This window comes from Telopea speciosissima, chromosome 3, assembly GCF_018873765.1.
Source record: "Telopea speciosissima isolate NSW1024214 ecotype Mountain lineage chromosome 3, Tspe_v1, whole genome shotgun sequence".
In the NCBI taxonomy this organism is placed as follows: domain Eukaryota; kingdom Viridiplantae; phylum Streptophyta; class Magnoliopsida; order Proteales; family Proteaceae; genus Telopea; species Telopea speciosissima.
The window spans coordinates 33020524-33039549 of NC_057918.1; the positions used below are offsets into that span (position 1 = coordinate 33020524).

General features: G+C 40.9%; 1 protein-coding gene across 2 annotated transcripts in view; it reads right to left on the reverse strand.

The window, feature by feature from the left end:
• Positions 1-263: 263 nt before the first annotated feature.
• The window catches only part of LOC122655830 (vacuolar protein-sorting-associated protein 33 homolog), a 79022-nt gene continuing 60259 nt past the window's right edge, over positions 264-19026 (reverse strand). For both annotated transcript variants that reach the window (XM_043850192.1, XM_043850191.1), the window contains exons 19-22: positions 3977-4034; positions 3816-3877; positions 1216-1309; positions 264-464 (exon numbers count right to left, since the gene is read on the reverse strand). In XM_043850192.1, the coding sequence (XP_043706127.1) occupies positions 375-464; positions 1216-1309; positions 3816-3877; positions 3977-4034 (304 nt within the window). In that variant the 3' untranslated portion in view covers positions 264-374. The remainder of the gene's footprint in view (positions 465-1215; positions 1310-3815; positions 3878-3976; positions 4035-19026) is intronic.

Below are 19026 nucleotides of genomic sequence, written 5' to 3' on the forward strand. Positions count from 1 at the left end.
ATCTTTCCCATTGAAATATGGTGATATATTGATAAAATCCAATTTCACAAAATAATTAACACAAGAATCCACCAAAAACATAAGAATAATAACACACTGGAACGAGGAAGAAGATTAAAAGCATGCATCAAAAGTCTCTCTTGTTAGAGAAATATGCATCACAGTTAACCATTCATACATGATTGTTCTGACACCCCCATGGAGCCATCCAGTCGATAAGCATCTTGGTAAAGTTCCTTTGCCAGATATTATGGTCATTTGCCCCCATTCACACAAAACTGCCAGATCAATCCCAAGTATTAATATTCTGAGAAAACAGCTATTCAGGGTCACTGGTCAAGGCTCAGTTGAATGAACTTTTTTCTCCACACCGTTCAACCGAGGTTGTCCATGAATGTCTCAACCAGCGAGCGACCATTCACTATTTTTGTTGTCGCAACGACGAAGTCGTATGCCATTCCTTCCTGCAAATCACAAAAGCAGAGTACTTGTAGTATGTCATCAAGGAAAGAATAAATTACGTGGGAGAGATAAGACCAAATATGGAAAAAGTCATGGGTTCATTATTCTGGTAACTTAAGTATAACTGGCTAATTACCAAAAGGTTCTCAACTAGGAGGACCTCTCAAGATTTGGGTCTTTGGTAAAAGGGCACACCAAAGACTGCAAAACATAAACTTGCTTAATGCAATGACAGGCTACCAATTCACATTTGGATGCTTTCAGAAAGAAATCAGGTTAAATCCAGGGAAGTTGGCAGTCTCAGATTCACCTAATGCAGCTTTTAAGTCCAATACACCTCCTCCAGCAAGCCCTGTCATGCCTCGGGCAGTTTTGCAGATCCAGGAATTACATATCATGAACTTTGTTTCATTTAGGGGTTCAGAGATCAAATTTCACAATTTCTAGGTTTTGTTCCACAGTAGGAAAAATCCATTCCTGGTGTTGATTGAGATGGTCTACCATACGTACAATATGATTAAAGAATAAGGAAGTGAAATTGATAATCGTACAGGTAGATAATAACACGAGTCTACTTTGGGCTGAAGACAATTTCTTCGATTCAAGTTATTGTTTATTACAAAGCTTTGGGCCCTTGGAGATAGCAATATAACCAATCAATGAACACACACGCACTCACATGCATACATACGTTCAAGCAAATGGTACTTTTAATATGACGCTTCTTGAAAACTGGCATGTGGTAATTTGTACCTGAGCGCTAAGAAAACGAAGAGCAGATATCTCTGCAAATGTTACTCCTCCAATAAATACAACCAGTACAAGTGAGCGCTGCCCATTTGCTACCCTGCACATAACAGAGACCAAAGGAGCAAAAAAGGGTTTCAACGCATGAAACTCAGCTGAAGTAACTTGAGCTGTCTCGGATAGAGTCTGTATCCAATATCATATCTTCATGCATAGAAACTAATGAATAGAGGGAGCCTATTCCAGATGAAACAATTAAGAAAGAACGAAAAATAATAATCAATATCTATAAAAGAAATCAATATACAGGTCAAATATCTAATAAACGTGCTAACTACAATTATCTAGAAACCCGTTATCTAATTACGTAGCACATGCACATTTCATTAAATACTTTTGTGTATAAATTCAGGGATAGATGGTTTGACACAAATCCGGTGTGGAATGAGATGACTACTTGCATTAAGAAGGTTGCTAAAGATGTCCTAGGAGAATCGAAAGGAAAACATCATTCCTCTAGGGAGAGTTGCTGGTGGGATAATGAGGTTCAAGCAGCCATTAATTCTAAGAAAACTAGTTTTTAGACATAGCAAAGGACTAAGGATGTAGAGGATCTAAAAAGGTATAGATTTGCTAAAAATAAAGCTAAGAAGATTGTGGGAAAAACAAGGGCGAAGAAATATGAAGATCTCTATAACAATTTGAGCACAAAGGAAGGAGAAAAAAGCTATCTATAAGGTAGCTAAAATGAATGAAAGAGAGAGTAGAGATCTCAAACATGTTAGATGTATTAAAAGTGAAGATAGTAAAGTACTAATAAGAGGAGAGGACATTAGGGAGAGATGGAAATAATATTTCAACAGCCTACTAAATGAAGACATTTCGAATAATAATGTCCCGGAAGACAGCATTATCCATACAGACATATGTTGTAGATATATACGAAAAATTAAGGTGCCTGAAGTAAAAGAAGCTTTAAGGAGGATGAAAGTAGGAAAGGCACTAGGCCCCAATGACTAGATGAGGTCCCAATAAAAGTGTGGAAGAGCTTAGAAATTTGTGGTTTACCTTGGCTAACCAAGTTGTTTAATAAGATTATGAACACAAGGAAAATGTCAGATGAATGGAGGAGAAGCATTGTGGTTCCGATTTACAAATATAAAGATGTATTCAGAGCTGAAATAACTATAGAGGCATAAAACTAATGAGTCATACTACGGAATTATGGGAGAGAGTTATTAAAACCCACCTACGACAAAAAAATTCTATTACGGAGAACCAATTTGGTTTTATGCTAGGAAGATCCACAACATAAGCTATTTACTTACTCAAGAGGCTCATGGAAAGATTTACAGAATGCAAAAAGGATTTCCTTATGGTCTTTATTGACCTAAAAAAATCTTCCTAGAGTTAATCTAGCAAGTACTAGAGAAGGGAAGTGTTTAAAGTAAATATGTGAACATAATTAAAGACATATATGATGATGGGTAACTAGTGTAAGAACTGTGAGGGGGTCAAGGTAGTGAATTCCTGATTACAATTGGGTTATATCAAGGATCAGCTTTAAGCCTTTATTTGTTTGCCCTGGTCTTGGATGATTTAACCAAAAACATTTAAGATGAGGTTTCTTGGTGTATGCTTTTTGCTGATGAAATTGTTTGGTGGATGAAACAAAAGTAGGGATTAACACCAAATTGGACTTATGGAGATCAACCTTGGAATCAAAAGGTTTTAAGATAAGTAGAACGAAAATGAAGTATATGGTGTGTAACTTTAGTTACACTAGGACGGATAATAAGGTGGTGAAAATAGATGAGAGGGAGATTCCACAAAGTGATTATTTTAGATATCTGGGCTCAACCATAAATAAAGGAGGTGATATAGAGGATGATGTTTCACAGGGAATTAAAATAGGATGGATGAAGTGGAGAGGTACGTCTGGAGCGTTGTGTGATTGACGAATTCCTTTAAAACTTAAATGGAAATTCTATAGAACAGTCATACGACCGACCATGATGTATGATGCGGAATGTTGGATAGTTAAGAAGCATCATATAGATAAACTTAATGTAGCGGAGATGAGAATGTTGAGATGGATGAATGTCAAAACTAGCAAGGATAAAGTAAGGAACAATCATATTAGAGCTGATTTGGGAGCAGCTCCAAAACATGATAAGCTACGAGAAAGTCATTTGATGTTGCATAGCCATGTTCAACGGAGGCCTTGGATGCTCCAGGACGAAGGAGTGATTTGATTCAGATTGAAGGAACTAAAATAGCCAGGGCCAAACCTAAAATGACCGTAGGAGAAGTGGTGAGGAAAGACTTGCATTGCTTAGGCCTTGTATCAAGTATGACTTTGAATAGAGCTGATTGGATGGCAAGGATCCATGTAGCCGACCCCATTTAATTGGGATAAGGCTAAGTAGTTGTTGTTGATGTTGTATAGTTTCCTTGTCATAGATTTTGTTAAATTGAAATTGAGCATTCTAACCCTCATGTGTGCAGCAATTTGAAAACCCATAAGCACAAAAAATATATTTAAACAATGCAAAAAAGTAGTTGCCTCAAAATTCTATCTTTAAGGATCACTTATTGATGCATACTTGTCCAAATTCCCTGGCGTGCCTGTTATAGCATCGATTGATGAGCTGCTTGAATATCCACCCTATAAAGGAGAAAATAGAAAGTGCTATTAGATTTTTCTTTCAAAGGTAACACACTGGACAACCACATCATAAATTTAACATGGAAGATATGTGCTCACTCTCTTTGACTCCAAATGTGGTCCAGGCAAAAGCTTCAAAATTTCTTCAATAGGGCGCCTGAGAGGTCGAATTTGTAACATTAAAGCATATGCGAAATCCATCTCGAAAAAAAAGCAAATAAATTGGATTACCAACAGACTTCTATAAGTACCAAATCTGTTTCTAAATATTGTATTAAAAACCACTGGGAGATTAATTAGAGAAAAGGAAAAGAAAAGAGAAGCAGCAGCAGAAGGTAATGGGGGTGTTAGTGAAGCGTATACCACACTACACATGAATGCATCTTTCACGTCACTAATACTATTTCAGGACCATTGAAATCTAGTGACTTCTAACAAATGAGTTTAGTAGGCATTGTGCAGTCAGAAAATCTTTTCCAAGTTTCTGTGTCTTGTCTTGAGTTTTTCCAATGACTAGGTTTTATTTTGAAAGCATCCATGCAAAGATTTCCACCCCTCATGATGCACCTTTCACCCATATTCCTCTTTTCTCCCTATGTAACTCAATTTCTTTAAAAGGAACGCATTATGAACTTGAACAATAAGGGCCTCCAGTCTCATCCCTCCTAACCCTCACATCTGAATTTTATGTGTGAACAGACAAAATCGGCAAGCCTTTGAAGGATCTCCAAGCAATTATTCACCTCCAGATAGTTCAAATTTCACGTAAGAAGCAATGACAATACTCTCCACGGAAGACTTGGATACCACTCCCTAATAGGGTCTCCTGTTTTGTATAAACTTGAAAACAGATCACAGTGCTTCCATACACTAATACATCCAGCCTCCCAAAGTCTAACCCCTCCTCATTCCCCACTCCAAAAAACACACCCCCTTCCAAAGGTTATAGAAAACTTTGTTGCAACTCCATAATACTTGCAAAATCCAACCCAAGAATGATGCACATCAAGATAATGAGAAAATATCTCATGTTCTGCAAATTAGCAAAAGTTCTGGCTCTAGAAAGACTATGTCAGATTAAGATTCGTTTAAGCAAGCCCACATAATGCAGACAGGGCTTAGTTAAATTGGTTGAACTTGTTGTTTGAAGTTGTTAGTGTTGCATAATGAACAAGGCATCTGGATGTTTACTTAATAGTTTTAACATCCTTATCATTGGGATAGCTCCCCTGTGGGCTTTCCAAGCAATAATAGGAATACTATCCTTTTATCATCGTCATAGCATTAAGAAAACAAAAGAACAAAATCTCATTGTACCTGTGATGCAGGAGCAGTTCTATCGACAGTACCAAACCTGTTTGAGCATTCCGACCAAGAACCAGGCCCAAATTGGGATTTGGGTCTAGTAGGATATTAGTAGTTTATTTATATACTTATTTGGATTTATCTTGTAATCTTTTACTTAGGCTAGAGTTCCATTCCATTTTTCGTTTTAGAGTATGATTCCATTTATAGATTTAGACCGGGTTAGATAATTTGGAGATAAAGTTAGATATTTCTTCTATTTCAGCTTTGGGAGAGGGTTTCCTATGCTGCCAGTGTGGGAAGGAATCTGCGCATACCACCACTTAATGGTCTGAAAAAGTAGCAATCCATGTGGACCCCACGTTTTCAAAATAAAAATAAAACAAAAACATGTGTGGGGCCCTCACTTTTTATGAGGGAGCATGGGAAAGAATCCGCAAATGGACAGTGTGTGGATCTTTTCCCCTTCAGTTTTATACTACAATTAGGAAACTTTCAATTGTGTTCTCTCTCTCTCCTTTCCCAGCGAGACCCTCCCTCCTCCTTACTTCCATTCTTCTTCTTCTCTCTTTTCTGTGTCCCTATTCTACCATTCCCTGTTCTGCCCAACGGTACTGGCAGCCCCAAGTATTCCTTCGAATCTCTTTCCTCCCTAATCCTCTCAGCCCAAGATTTAGATCGAAGGTTCCCCTCCCCAAGGTGAATTAAACCCTAGAACTTGATGCCCTAATTCCATACCTATCGAGAGACTGGACCAGAACTCAAGTCTGGTTTTTACTTGCTGCTGGACCTTGTTGCAGCCCATTTCTTTGGATCTTCAAGTCATTCAGAAATATACCTCTAAATTATTGACTCCATTCGACGCCTAATGAGTGAATTCTTCACTCCAGATCAATTCTGATTCTAAATTATTGACTCCATTCGACGCCTATTGAGTGAATTCTTCACTCCAGATCAATTTTGGTTCTCCGCCTAGCTCCTGAGAATCGTGGGTTGGAGATGAAGACCTTTTTCCCTTTACTAATTAAATCCATTTGATTCCCTATTCCCATATTGCACTGCCCTTTGCCCTTCATTCTCTTATGCCCTTATTTTGTTTTTAGTTCCAAGATTACCTCTTCCCATAGAACCATAGTTCGAAAACTCGGGGTTCAGTCTCGTTTTGGCCTGACAAAATCTGAAGTTTCGTCGAAATAGTGTATTTTTTGCCGGTGAGTTTTGGTTGGCCATTTTGGGGGTTAAACAGCTATATTAAGCTCTGGTATTTCAGGGAAACCTTATTTTAGCCTATATAAATATATGTAAACCATTATATTGCAAGAAAATTCACAAAAAGTGACAGTTTGGATTTGCACCATTGGTTGGCAGTATACACCAATTCCTATTGTTAACTTTGTGTAATATTGCCTATTCTAACCTTGTTTTAGTACTAGAAGACAGAAAAAATGTTGATTAATTATGAAATAGTACTAAGTACATGTAACATAGACTTCTAGAGACCCAAGTTCCAACATCAATATGCAGCAAACGATGTCGTTGGAGTGACGTGGCAACCGCCAGTACCATATTCCAGCAGTGTGTAGAGGTGAGGTGGCAAAAATCAGGCCGAGATGTGGATTTTCCTTCTTGCAAAGAAAAGGGGCGAAACAGGTGAAATAGCTCGAGTTTGGTAGAAATTTTGACCAGGCACATTCGGAACAGAGTATTTATAACACCTGTTGAACTGTATTGTCGAAACGATTTGATATAGGGTCAAAATTTCGGCGAAATACCGAAATTTCAACCAAAATATTGTCGATTCTTTGATTCGTATGGTATTTTGACTCGGAAAATTTGAAATCTGCGAATTTTTTGAAATTTTGGCAAGATTTTGCCGAGTTCTCGAACTATGCATATAACTCTTCTTGTCCCCCATGATACATGTCCCTTTAAACCCCTATTTCCAATAGTGCCCCATTTAACTTGTTATTCCATTTTATTTACTTATTCTTCCAAGAATACCCCCTTCCCATTCATACATGTTACTCCATTTACTTGTTTTCTTTTGTAGCCTTGACTCCTAACAATTACAGCATTGCCACTACGTTTATTATTGGAGTTCTTTATTGCTTGGGTGGGCCCATAGTGAACCCGAATCGGGTTTTGTGACCCAGGTTACGCATCAATTGGTATCAGAGCTTAACCTGAGGCTACATTATGGAGGTTGACGATTCACATCGTTTGATTATTGTTGAAATCTGTACACTCCAAGAAAGTCTAAAAGCAAGACTTCGTGATTTCAAAACAGGGTGTCTTGATTTCAGGACAGGTTATCGGAAGAGTGGTGATAATACTAACCACTTCTGTGATGAGATGTTGAGCATGGTAGAAGCTTCAGAAGATGGACCAGAGGTGGTAGAAAAGGTGGATAACTGAAGTGACGATAAAACTGAAGTAAATGAAGAGCAAGTGTCTGGGAGGATTGATGTCCCTTTGAGCCGTGATGAGCTATTGGCAAGTTTCAAAGCATTTAATGCCACTCTTGGGGAGAGGCTGTGCAGAACTTTTGAGAAGGTGGGAGAAAGAGGTGGAAGGATGGAGAAGGCGGAGCTTCCAAGGGTGAAAAGAAAGTCTCCTCGGTCCACTGTTTTCAGTGCTGCCCAGGCGTATAAGAGGAAAAAACTGAAGTGCAGTCAGCAGGTGAAGGGGGGGGGGGGGGGTTACAGAGGCGCATTACGAGGTCCATGGGACCGGTGGATTCTACCCTACCCGTGTCCAAATGAATTGTTTATTTTGGAATGCTCGGGGTGTTGGGAATAAGCCTATGTCCAGGCGGTTGAAAGCGATGGTTAAACTATATAGAATTGATATTGTAGCTATTGCTGAGCCAAAAGCGCAGCTATCTAAGGCGCAAGTTGTGATGAGAAAGATTGGGATGGATTCGGTGTATACTACAGAGAGAATTTGGGTTTTTTGGAGGAGTACGATGCTAGTAATTGTGGTGGAGGAGAATCGCCAGTTTGTAACGTTTGAATGACAAGCAGTCAACGACTTCCATATTACCTTTGTCCATGGCCTTTGTACGGCAATTGAGCGGAGGGAGATGTGGGAGGCTCTTGATCAATTCTCTCGGTCTACCACTCTTCCCTGGTTGATTGGTGGTGACTTTAATGCTATTTTAGCTCCTTTGGAGAAAATTGGTCGTAGGCCGGTTTGCACCTTGTCTCTGGACGACTTTGGTAATTTTGTGAGTCGTGTTGGTCTCTTGGACGTGGGCTATGTTGGAAAATTTTACACCTGGTCAAATAACCAAAGTGGTGCGGGGAGGGTTCTGGCCAGGTTGGATCGATTTTTGGTGAATCCAGCCTGGTTAACTTTATTTCCCAGGTGTGAGGTGACCCATCTCAGGCTGAACCTGTTCAGATCACGCTCCTTTATGGGCATATGGCTCTCTGTTCCAGACCCTAGTGCTCGGGCCTTTTCTACCTTCAAGTTCCAGCAAATGTGGTTAATGCATCCGAGCTTTCATGAGTTCATAAAGAGCCAATGGTAATTGCCTGTTGTCAGGTCATCACTCTATGTGTTGTTCTCGAAGCTTAAATGGCTGTGTGGTGCTCTCCGTACGTAGAACAGGGAGGTTTTTGGCAATATCCATCAGAATGTTAGGGATGCAAAGGACGAGGTTAGCAGGGCAGAGATGGCTTATGACCTTCTTGCTAGCCCTGTCTCCTTGGGGGCCCTAGATGAAGCCAAGAAGAGGTTGGAGGGGGTTTTGCTGCATGAGAATTTTCTGCAGGCAAAAGTCCAGGGTAACATGGTTAAAGGAGGGGGACAGAAATACGAAAATTTTCCACTCTATGGTTAATGTCAGAAGAAGGTTAGGTGGTATCCCGAAAATTAAAGCGGCGGATGGCTCTTGGATTTCTGACTGTGAGGGAGTGTAAGCGGTGGCGGTGAGTCATTTCTCGGACATTTTCGCCACTCAAGGGTGTTTGGTTGATGAGGACTTGCTGTCCTGCATTCCCCAGGTGATGTCGCAGGAAGACAATATCTCCCTGTTGATTCTCCCTCTTTGGAGGAGGTGAAAGGGACAGTATTTTCCTTGTCAAGTGACAGTGCTTTGGGTCCTGATGGTTTCTTCGGGCATTTCTTCACTGCTCGTTGGGAGGTTGTTGGTAGTGATGTCTGGGCAACGGTTAAGGATTTTTTTGAGGGAGGTAGTCTTCTAAGAAGTTTCACCTCTACCAATCTGGTGCTCATTCCAAAAGAGGACTGTCCTGAGGTAATGTCTGATTTTTGGCCTATCAGCCTCTGTAATTTTTGGCAATAATTTTGTCTCTAGATTGGATGTTTTTCTCCCTTCCTTGGTTGCGGAAGAGCAAGGAACTTTTGTCCAGGGCAGGTGTATCCATGATAATATCTCTATTGTCCGAGAGATCGCCCAGGATTTAAACAGGAAGGCCTGGAGGCAATGTAATCCTCAAGTTGGACATGGCGAAGGCTTATGATCGCCTGGAGTGGAAGTTCCTCTATTTGGTGCTCTCAAGGTTTGGCTTTGCTGATGCTTGGATTGATTTAATCAGGAAGACTGTAGAGAATTGCTGGTTTTCTATAGTTTTGGGAGGCTCAGCCTTGAGTTACTTCAAGTCTACCAGGGGTTTGAGACAAGGTGATCCCTTATCGCTTGCCCTTTTCATTTTGGCGAAAGAGGTGCTTAGCAGGGGGCTTAAAAATCTGTTTGCAGAGGGGTGGGCATCTTATTTCTTGCTTCCAAGAGGGTGTCCTGGAATCTCTCATTGTCTGTTTGCAGATGACACCATTGTATTTACAAGAGGCTTGAAGCGCTCGCTGAAACAAATCTTGGGCTTTATAAGTAGGTATGAAGGTTTCTCGGGATACCTGGTGAATAGGCAAAAGAGTTGTTTCGTGTTGGGCAAAAATTACTCAATGGCTAGGGCTCGAATGGTGGGGACCGTCACAGGGTTTGCAAGAAAGGAGCTGCCGATAACTTATTTAGGTGCTCCTCTTTATGCTGGAAGGCTTAAAGTTTATTTCTTTGATGAGCTGGTTGGAAGGATAAGAAATAAGGTGGCGGGTTGGAAAGGAAAGCTTTTATCTGCCGGTGGGCGTGTGACTCTGCTTAAACACGTCCTTGCCTCTATTCCAATCTAAGTTCTTACAACTTTGGAGCCGCCCAAGGCTGTTTTTAGGAGGATCTATGGCAACTTTGCAGATTTTCTTTGGGGGAGCTCGGAGTGGGGAAGGCGAAGGCACTGAGTCAGTTGGCAAAAGGTTTGTAGGCCGATTGAAGACGGGGAGTTGGGGATTAGACTGTTGGAGGATTTTGGCTTGTCTCTAAGGCTCAAAGGTTTATGGAGAATTCTTGTTGATCACTCACTCTGGAGCAAGGTTTAATATTTTGCGATATCTCGGTATCTCGGGCCTACCGAGATATCCGAGATACCCGAAATATCGCGAAATATGACCAAAATATTGCATTTTTTCTGCAATATTTCGGGGGTCCATCTCGGGGGGTATTTGGCCATATCTAGGCCTGAAACTTCATGGACAGCCTTATTTAAGCTTAATAAACACATTTAAACCATAAAATTGTAAAAATGTGAATTCAAATTGGTGTTTTGGGCTTGCACCCTTGATTGACATACGGTCGCCGACCCTAATGTATAAATAGTTAAATACACATAGACTAGACAATTAATATTTAATAATAGTATTTAACTTCATCACATATCAAGTTAAAGCCAATACACATTGATGAGTACCATGATTCTCATAAACTCCATAATATTCAATAACTCGTTTAAAGCCTTAAAGGCAATACACTAAGTGTCAAAGTTAGTAAGTCACAAGACTCGCAACTCGCAAGTCACAACTCACAAGTTCATAGATCAATGAAATCACAACTTAAGTTACAAATTACAAGTGCTAAACTGCTAATAGTAGTTGCTGTGCCTCCCTGGATCAATCCCACTCATGCCTCGCTGGAGTCGACATCCATTGCTTTCTGTTTGAAGGACATATGTGGACCACGGTATAGAATCGGAGAAAAAACGAGTGTAGTCATCCACAAGTGTCACGTAAATGGAATCATCAACATCTGTAGGTAACCTATCCTAGGATATAAACTAGGGCTACCAATCGATCCATCAGTGAAGAAGATGATCCACTGTGATATGATGTTGGGGCGGCGCAAGAGGCAATGGCATTGGTGCATGTATGGTGGTGAGGTTGGTAGCTAGGTCCACTAGGGTATGAAAGATGTTATCTACAAAAGATGATCCAAGTATGTCCCTGGGGCTGGGTCGTAGTCATAGTTCCCTACCCCACTAAAGCGCCCATATGATGATGATCCATATCCATATCCACCGTAAGGTTGTGATACACCATAATCCGATGCCAATGGAGTGGTATGTGCGTCAAAAGATGGGGCACGCCAATGATGTCGATCGGTCCTCCCTCCCTATCACCCATACTCAAACCACCAAGTGAGCTAGATAGGTTATCAATGTCCATGTGATCAGGTTGCAACTGTGTTTGTCGACCCCTATGCTTCCTGTTGTATGTATGTAGGGGGCCTCTTGAGGGTGGGGGTGCGGGTGCACGTGCTCCGTGGTCCGTATCTTGTGTGGCATGATCAAACTGTGTCTCTCCAGTGAATCGGAGTGGCTCTACAGGTGCCGTATCCTGGGCCTCCTGGCCTACCACATAACGCTCTCGCATGCCGTCAAATTCTTCACCATCACCACCACCAACATCACCACCACCGCATACACCGATCACCATCATCACCATCATCCCATCATCATCATTTGAGGACTTAGACCAGTCTTCATCATCGCCAACATTGCCACCGAGTGGGCTAGAATGGTATGGGTGAGGCTTCCTTGCATGTATCCGATCCTCGTCGGCCATATACTCGTCCACATCGCACCAATCTCGGAAGCTATCGTGGGGTCGGGCCTACCTCCTCCTCATCCAACACTGGCTCACCTCTATCCTCACCCAATCCACAATAGGGTCCTCATCGTCCGAGTCAACTTGAAAGATGTCGGCTAGATCAATGGTGCCCTCGTCCCTCATGTCCCATGCGTATGTGTTGCGAGTTTCAGCCTCAAGTTGTAGTGCACATACACCATGTCGGATAAGCGTTAAGACCCCAATCTGTTGCGCCTCTTGAGTGGATGAATGCAAAGGTACTCGGTTCCTCTCACGACCGGATGAGAACATGTTTGGGCGAGGACTTTAATTGCTATTCTTCTTAAGTTTTCAGCCGATTCCCCATCAACACCCACCATTCAATTGCATTACAAGTTTACAACAAAAAGACATGTGTCAAATGTTGTTTCAACTTTCAACTTTCAAATTTCAATACATATGTAATTTAAAACTTAAAAGAATTACCGCATCACCACGTGCTCGCCTTGTATCGCGACCTCGGTTCCAAAACTTTCAATGCATCCCTAAATACCTTGATCTACACCCATGTGGAAAATTAGTAAGTACTTCTTCATTACTTATTTGAAAGCATCAATAAGTTGAGTTTCCAAATGAACTCACCTCATTGTTGCAAATTGCTTGTAGGCGCACCATCTAGCTCCAACTTCTTCACTACTTGTTTCAAAGATCAATAAGTTGAGTTTCCAACCCAGCCTATTGTTATATTGATACTTAGGGTTCAAGTAGTATGCTGAAATATGACATATAGAATAGAGGTATTATCAAATGCATAGGTAATTAGTAATTAATAATACTATGAATTAGTAAACATAAAACAAATTTACTCATGACCTTATACGGTGGATGCATAAGTTGATTCTCCCAATGAGCATTTATGATATCTAAGAAGTGTTTGCTCTGCGAGGAGCCACACTATAGACACTATCTTTCATCAAGTCTATTGCAGCATATAGGACTGGCATGGTTGGGCCCTTCAGAGCGGAGTCAGCAACATGTAGAACTTTAACTACTGGCTCCAAAACTTTCACCACTTTGCTTAGTTTGGTCCAGAAGTCCTCAGATGACATCGTTGCTTGTGCTTCCCTCCCATTTGTAGTCTTGGAACCCTTCCATTCAAACTACTCCTCAGAAGCAAACATGCTTCTCAGCCCGGCCTTCTTTGTCTCAATGCTTTTGAGGGCAATGTAGTTGGTGGCAAATCTTGTGATGCCAGGCCTAACCAAGTCACCCCCACATTTTTCCCTCAATAGATTGAGTGCATAGGAGTGGTTGTATACAAAGTTGGTGACTTGTCTTGCACTTTCAACCACAGTCTTCACCAACTTTAACTTTCCCATATCTTTTAACATTAAGTCAATGCAATGGGCTGCACAAGGAGTCCAGAAGAGCCGGTACTTCCTATTGTTCATCATCTTCTCACCGACCAGCTTGAAGTTACTTCCATTGTCCGTTACAATCTGGACAACATTCTCAATACCCACATCTTTTTCCACTACTTCCTTTAATAATCTGTAAATATATTTTGCATCCTTTATCTCTTTGGATGCATCCACAGATTTGAGGAACACTGTCCTCCCATCACAATAAACCATAAAATTGATGATAGACTTTCTTGTAGGCCCAGTCCATCCATCTGCTATTATAGTCACCCCATATGTCTCCCACATATTCCTCATCTCACTAATGTACTCATCAATCTCACTCTTTTGTTGAGGTAGATAAACATTCATTACCTCATATGGGGTGGGGCCCTTGAATCCTGGGCCAGCCTCTGCAATGGTATCTATCATGGTATCATAATGGGGGCCTTGTGCAGTGTTTGCTGGGATGGTATAGCATCCACTTAGCTATTGATTCTTTAACCAATCCCTTCATCCCCTTCCATGCTCCTTTGATTACGGGTCGATTGCTTCCTTTCTTCTTATGCAATTTAGGATCGGATGTTGATGGTGGTACTGCATCTTGGTAGAGGTGTTGGGGCTGCCCTCACACTTTGTGATCTTTTAAAAGGATTCAAAGTTCTAGGAGCTCCAGAACTGCCAGCTCCTCTACTACCCCCTACTCTTTGTCTCTGCTAATCATCTTGAAAACTTACTCTACTCCTTGAAACAGTCCGCCTAAAATCCCTCAGCCTCCTCTGCTTGTTTGTATGTCATCAGTGTGATGTCATCATCATCATCATCATCATCGAGGAGTCATCAGCATCATCATTTATCGTCTTCCTCCTTCCATCGAACTCCTCTCGTATCCTCAAGTTGTTCTCTTATCCTTTGCTTGTCGGCCTTCCTCTTCTTTCTTCCCCTCAAACTATCACCAATCTCCCTGGCTACTTGATGAGGGACCATATGACAACCTACATCTTTAGATCCTCCAGTCAGGATGTTGTTTAAGTCTCTTGGACCCACCTCCCATAAATTGCATGTGACAATAGTTACATATAGATTTTCTCTTATCCCCATCAATGGGAGTGCCATGTAACCATGCAATGTCACCCCTAAACTGGCTGGCAGGTCTCTCTTGTTCCCTCTGTTCTCTTTGTTCCCTCCGCCCCCTTAGTTGACTACTTTCCCCCACCTTTTGCTTGTCCTTCGCACGTTGTCTATCACGATCCGCCATAATGATACTTGTTTACTGCAATGTAAGTAACACAAATAATTTAAATACTTAATGTAGATGCACTTCAATTGACACTTTTAGATTACTAATACACTTGTATAGTTTTTTAATAGTTTTCCCCTAACCCTTATATTTTTTACATAATTAAAACCAATGTTTTATATATAATGTTAATATAAGTACTGACCTAACACAACAAAACCAAAAATTAGTAAACATAATATACATGTAATGCATTTCAAAACATATAGAAATAACTCATTATTTTTTAAACTTAAAACTCATATTTTTCCTTATTTATTTCTGTTTTTTTTTTTTATATATTTTCTTAATTTCCGAAAAAATAATTATTTAAGAACAGAAAAATAAATCCGACATAGTGAAGCGTAGATCGGCCATTGGTGTCTAACATATATTTAATTCATTACCATCTAAGTCATATTACCCTAATTATTTCCTATTTTAATTGTAGGAAAATGAATTTTTTAAACCAAAAAATTAAAAAAAAAAAATACATATGAAAAAAAAATTTCAACACCGTGAGGCTATAGATCGGCCTCCAGTGTCTAACATATATTAATATCATCACCATCCAACAAAATTTGTACATAGTCTTTTCAAAAAAATAGTTTTAGAGGAATAGAATTTACCTTAAATAGTGAAAAAAGGCTTGGATGATGAGCTTAGACGACCCTCCGATGAGTTTACCGGCGAAAATCCGACAACAATGTGCTTGAACAATGGCTAGAGTGTTGGATGAGAGCTTGGAAGAGTGGAAGAATAGGCAAAAGACTGAAATTCCTTAGCAAATGCAGCTCTCGGTCGAAATATGGACCAAAATCTGCGAAATATTGTATTAAAGCCCCCCTTCACATGACACTTTAAGCCAAAATACCATATTTCATCGATATCTCGTGAGATATCGAGATATCGTCAATATCTCACGAGATATCGACTAAATATGGTATTTTTTCATTTCGACCTGATTTCGCATCTCGGTAAGCTCGAGATATACGAAATTAAGCGATATTTCGCCGAAATATCGCGAGATTTTGAACCATGCTCTGGAGTGCTTTTTTCAGGGCCAAAATCTTTACGCTTTGGCAGGGTCGAGTGGCCTTGAATCAAAATCTTGGAGAAGTGCTTTGGCTTTTAAAGATTTCATGTTGGAAAAGTCACGGTGGTTAATTAGTGTTGGTCCTTTTCTGGCTTGATAACTGGGTGGGGGTTGGTCCTTTGCTAGATTATGTGGACAATGCCCTTCAGGTTGATACCACTTTGCGTTTTAAGGATGCAGTAAATGAGGATGGCACTTGGAAGCATAGTTGTCATGGTGTCACGGCGATCCAAGTCGGTGGAGGGGTGTCTGATCGATATATCGACATGGCGCCCCCCCATGGCGTTGCCATGGCGATCATGTCGACCATGGCAGGATTGTAATTAAATCCAAAGTTGAATGGCAAACTAGTAGATAAATCAAGATTTACAAGAGCAATGGCAGAATTGTAATTAATCTGAAGTTGTAAAGGAGTGGCAGAACTATAATTTAATGGAGTTAAAGAGAAAACAGAATGGGCTAAACAGAATAGCAATAGAGAATATAGGGGGTTTATGTAAATAAAATAAGTTGTCCTTACTTGCAATTTTAAAGAGTTAACATGTCTTCTTCAACCTTGCAATAACACGATAGAAAGAGAGGCGGTGAATTGGAGTAGTTCCAGCAAAGGAAACTCCTTACAAAGACGATTCTCCCTGCAATTTCTGGAACAATTTCCAGAAATTGCAGCACCAAGGTCTGCCGATCCCAACGAGAAATAGCCCCAAAATTCTGCTGGCAACCGAATGGTGAGATCTGAAATCAGATCTGGCGGATGTCTTAGTTGCAGGTTACTTCGAAAATTTGAATCTCACAGAAAGAGAGACTTCTGGATATGAAACTTCCAGGTATGGTTCGCCCAAGAGAAAAGAACTTATGGATCAAATCTCAGAACCAGTCGATGTGTGTGTAAGGATCCTATGATGGCTTTCCAGAATCTGGTAGTACCGCCCAGAAAGAAAAAACTCAGAAACCAAGGCTAAAATAGGAGATTTAGGGAAACAGGCACACCATGGCGTTGGTCAATATGCACATTTCTCCAGCACCAGGATACCATTGCGACACCATGACAACTATGTTTGGAAGCATGACTTGTTGAATCGGATTGATTTGGTTGGGGTGAGCCAAAGCATCCTTCAAGGAAATTTTACTTTCACAGATAAGGATGATGTGTTGGTATGGACGATCAATAGTGATGGTTGTTTCACAGCAAAATCGGCCTGGAATGAAGTGCGGTGCAGGTCGCCTGAGGTTGCTTACGCTGGATGGATCTGGAACCAATCTATGCCTACGAAGATAACATTTTTTACTTGGCAGATACTTAATGGGAAAATCCCCACAGATGAGTCTTTAATGATTGTAGGCATTCCTCTGGCTCCTAAGTGCAATTGTTGCGGGAGGCCTAAAAGGGAAACCATTGACCATTGCTTGATTGTTGAAGGCATTGCGGCGAAGTTTTGGAGGTTCTTTTCGCGTGTCTTTGATATTGATTTCCTACCTTCACAGTACGTCAGAGGTCGTTTTCTCTTTGGCATGGATCGGCGGGTTGTGGCATTCTATGTGCCTATGTTACAGGGCTTTTACCATCCTTGATTGTTTGGGAGTTATGGAAGGAAAGGAACAATAGAAGACATGGAGAAAGTAGGCGGGCTTCTTGTGCTATTATTGAATGCTTTAAGCGCTGGGTGAGAAGCCTTTCGTACCCATCCAAGATCGGGCGATCATCTTCCCCTAGAGATGGTTTAATTCTGTAGGTTTTGGGTCTTTCGGCTACTCCTGCCCGGCTGAACGGTCCTATTCTTGTTTATTGGTACCCGCTTTTTGTCTCGGTGTAGCTTAATGTGGATGGTGCTTGTAGAGGCAATCCTGGTGTTGGTGGGGGTGGAGGGGTAATCAGGGATAAGGAAGGTGTTGTTTTGGCTGCCTTCTCTTATTTCTATGGTGATTGCACTAACTCTTTGGCTGAGATGAGAGCTCTGAGAGATGGCTTGAAGTTGTGCCATGATTTGGGTCATTCTGATGTTGTGGTGAATTCAGACTCTACTTCCACTGTTAGAATGGTTAGTCAAAAGAGGTGTAATCTCTGGAGGGGTTGGTATTGTTTCCAGGAGGTCTTGGCCTTAATTTTTTCTACTCGAGCGTTGGTCGGCTTTACTTATAAGGAGAGTAACAGGGCAGCCGATTGGATGGCCAACCTGGCCTGTGATACTAGTTCCTCTATCTGTTACCACGATGGCAGCCGGCTGCCGGGTGATCAGCAGCGTATTCTTCGAGAGGATAGGGCTGGTTTGCCAGTCCTAAGGAAATAGATTTTTAAGTTTGTATTGGGGGGGTCCAAAGTTGAGTTGAGAGTAAGTGCTCCTATGGGTTGGGGTACGGTGGTACATCCCCCCCTTGTATTCTTTATTCATTGATTGATTTTAAAAATATTCTAGGGGCTGGCCCATGTCCCAGGTAATATTTGGGTTAAAAAAATAAAAGTAAATGATCTGGTCAAAATTGAAGCTGGGGAACTGATCGGTGATCTGATTTCAAATGTGAAACCCCATGATCAGATTCCAATCAAAGAGATATTGTTTGCCAATGATTGTCAAGATATCGTAGCAGCTGATCATGAGATGAGCTAGATCATCACCCGATCAAAGCCGAAGATTGTAGATCAAGTGAAGATGGAAGCCAGTGAAGTGAAAGCCATTCCCACCATGAGTTCATTCTTCCCCATAAATTTCTAGACACTCATGCATATCCAAAGCTTCATACTTTGAATTTTATTCGAGTTGCAGACAAGGAGCAGATAGCCCCCATTCAAGTACTTTTATTCTTTTCCTTTTACAAAACTCGTGGGCAAGTTTTTCTCAACATTGGGGGAATTGATGCATGAGCAGTTCTTTTGATTAGGCTGAACCTGATTGAGAGTTCCAACCAAGAACAAGGCCCGAATTAGGATTTGAGTCTAGTAGGGTATTAGTAGTTTATTTATTTACTTATTTGGATTTATCTTATAATCTTTTACTTAGGTAAAGTGATCACTTCAGATATCTGGGATCAATCATACATAAGGAGGGCAACATAGAAGACGATATTGCCCAGAGGACTAAAATAGGGTGGATGAAGTGGAGAGGGGCGTTTGGAGTTCTGTGATCGGTGTATCTCTTTAAAGCTTAAAGGAAAAGTT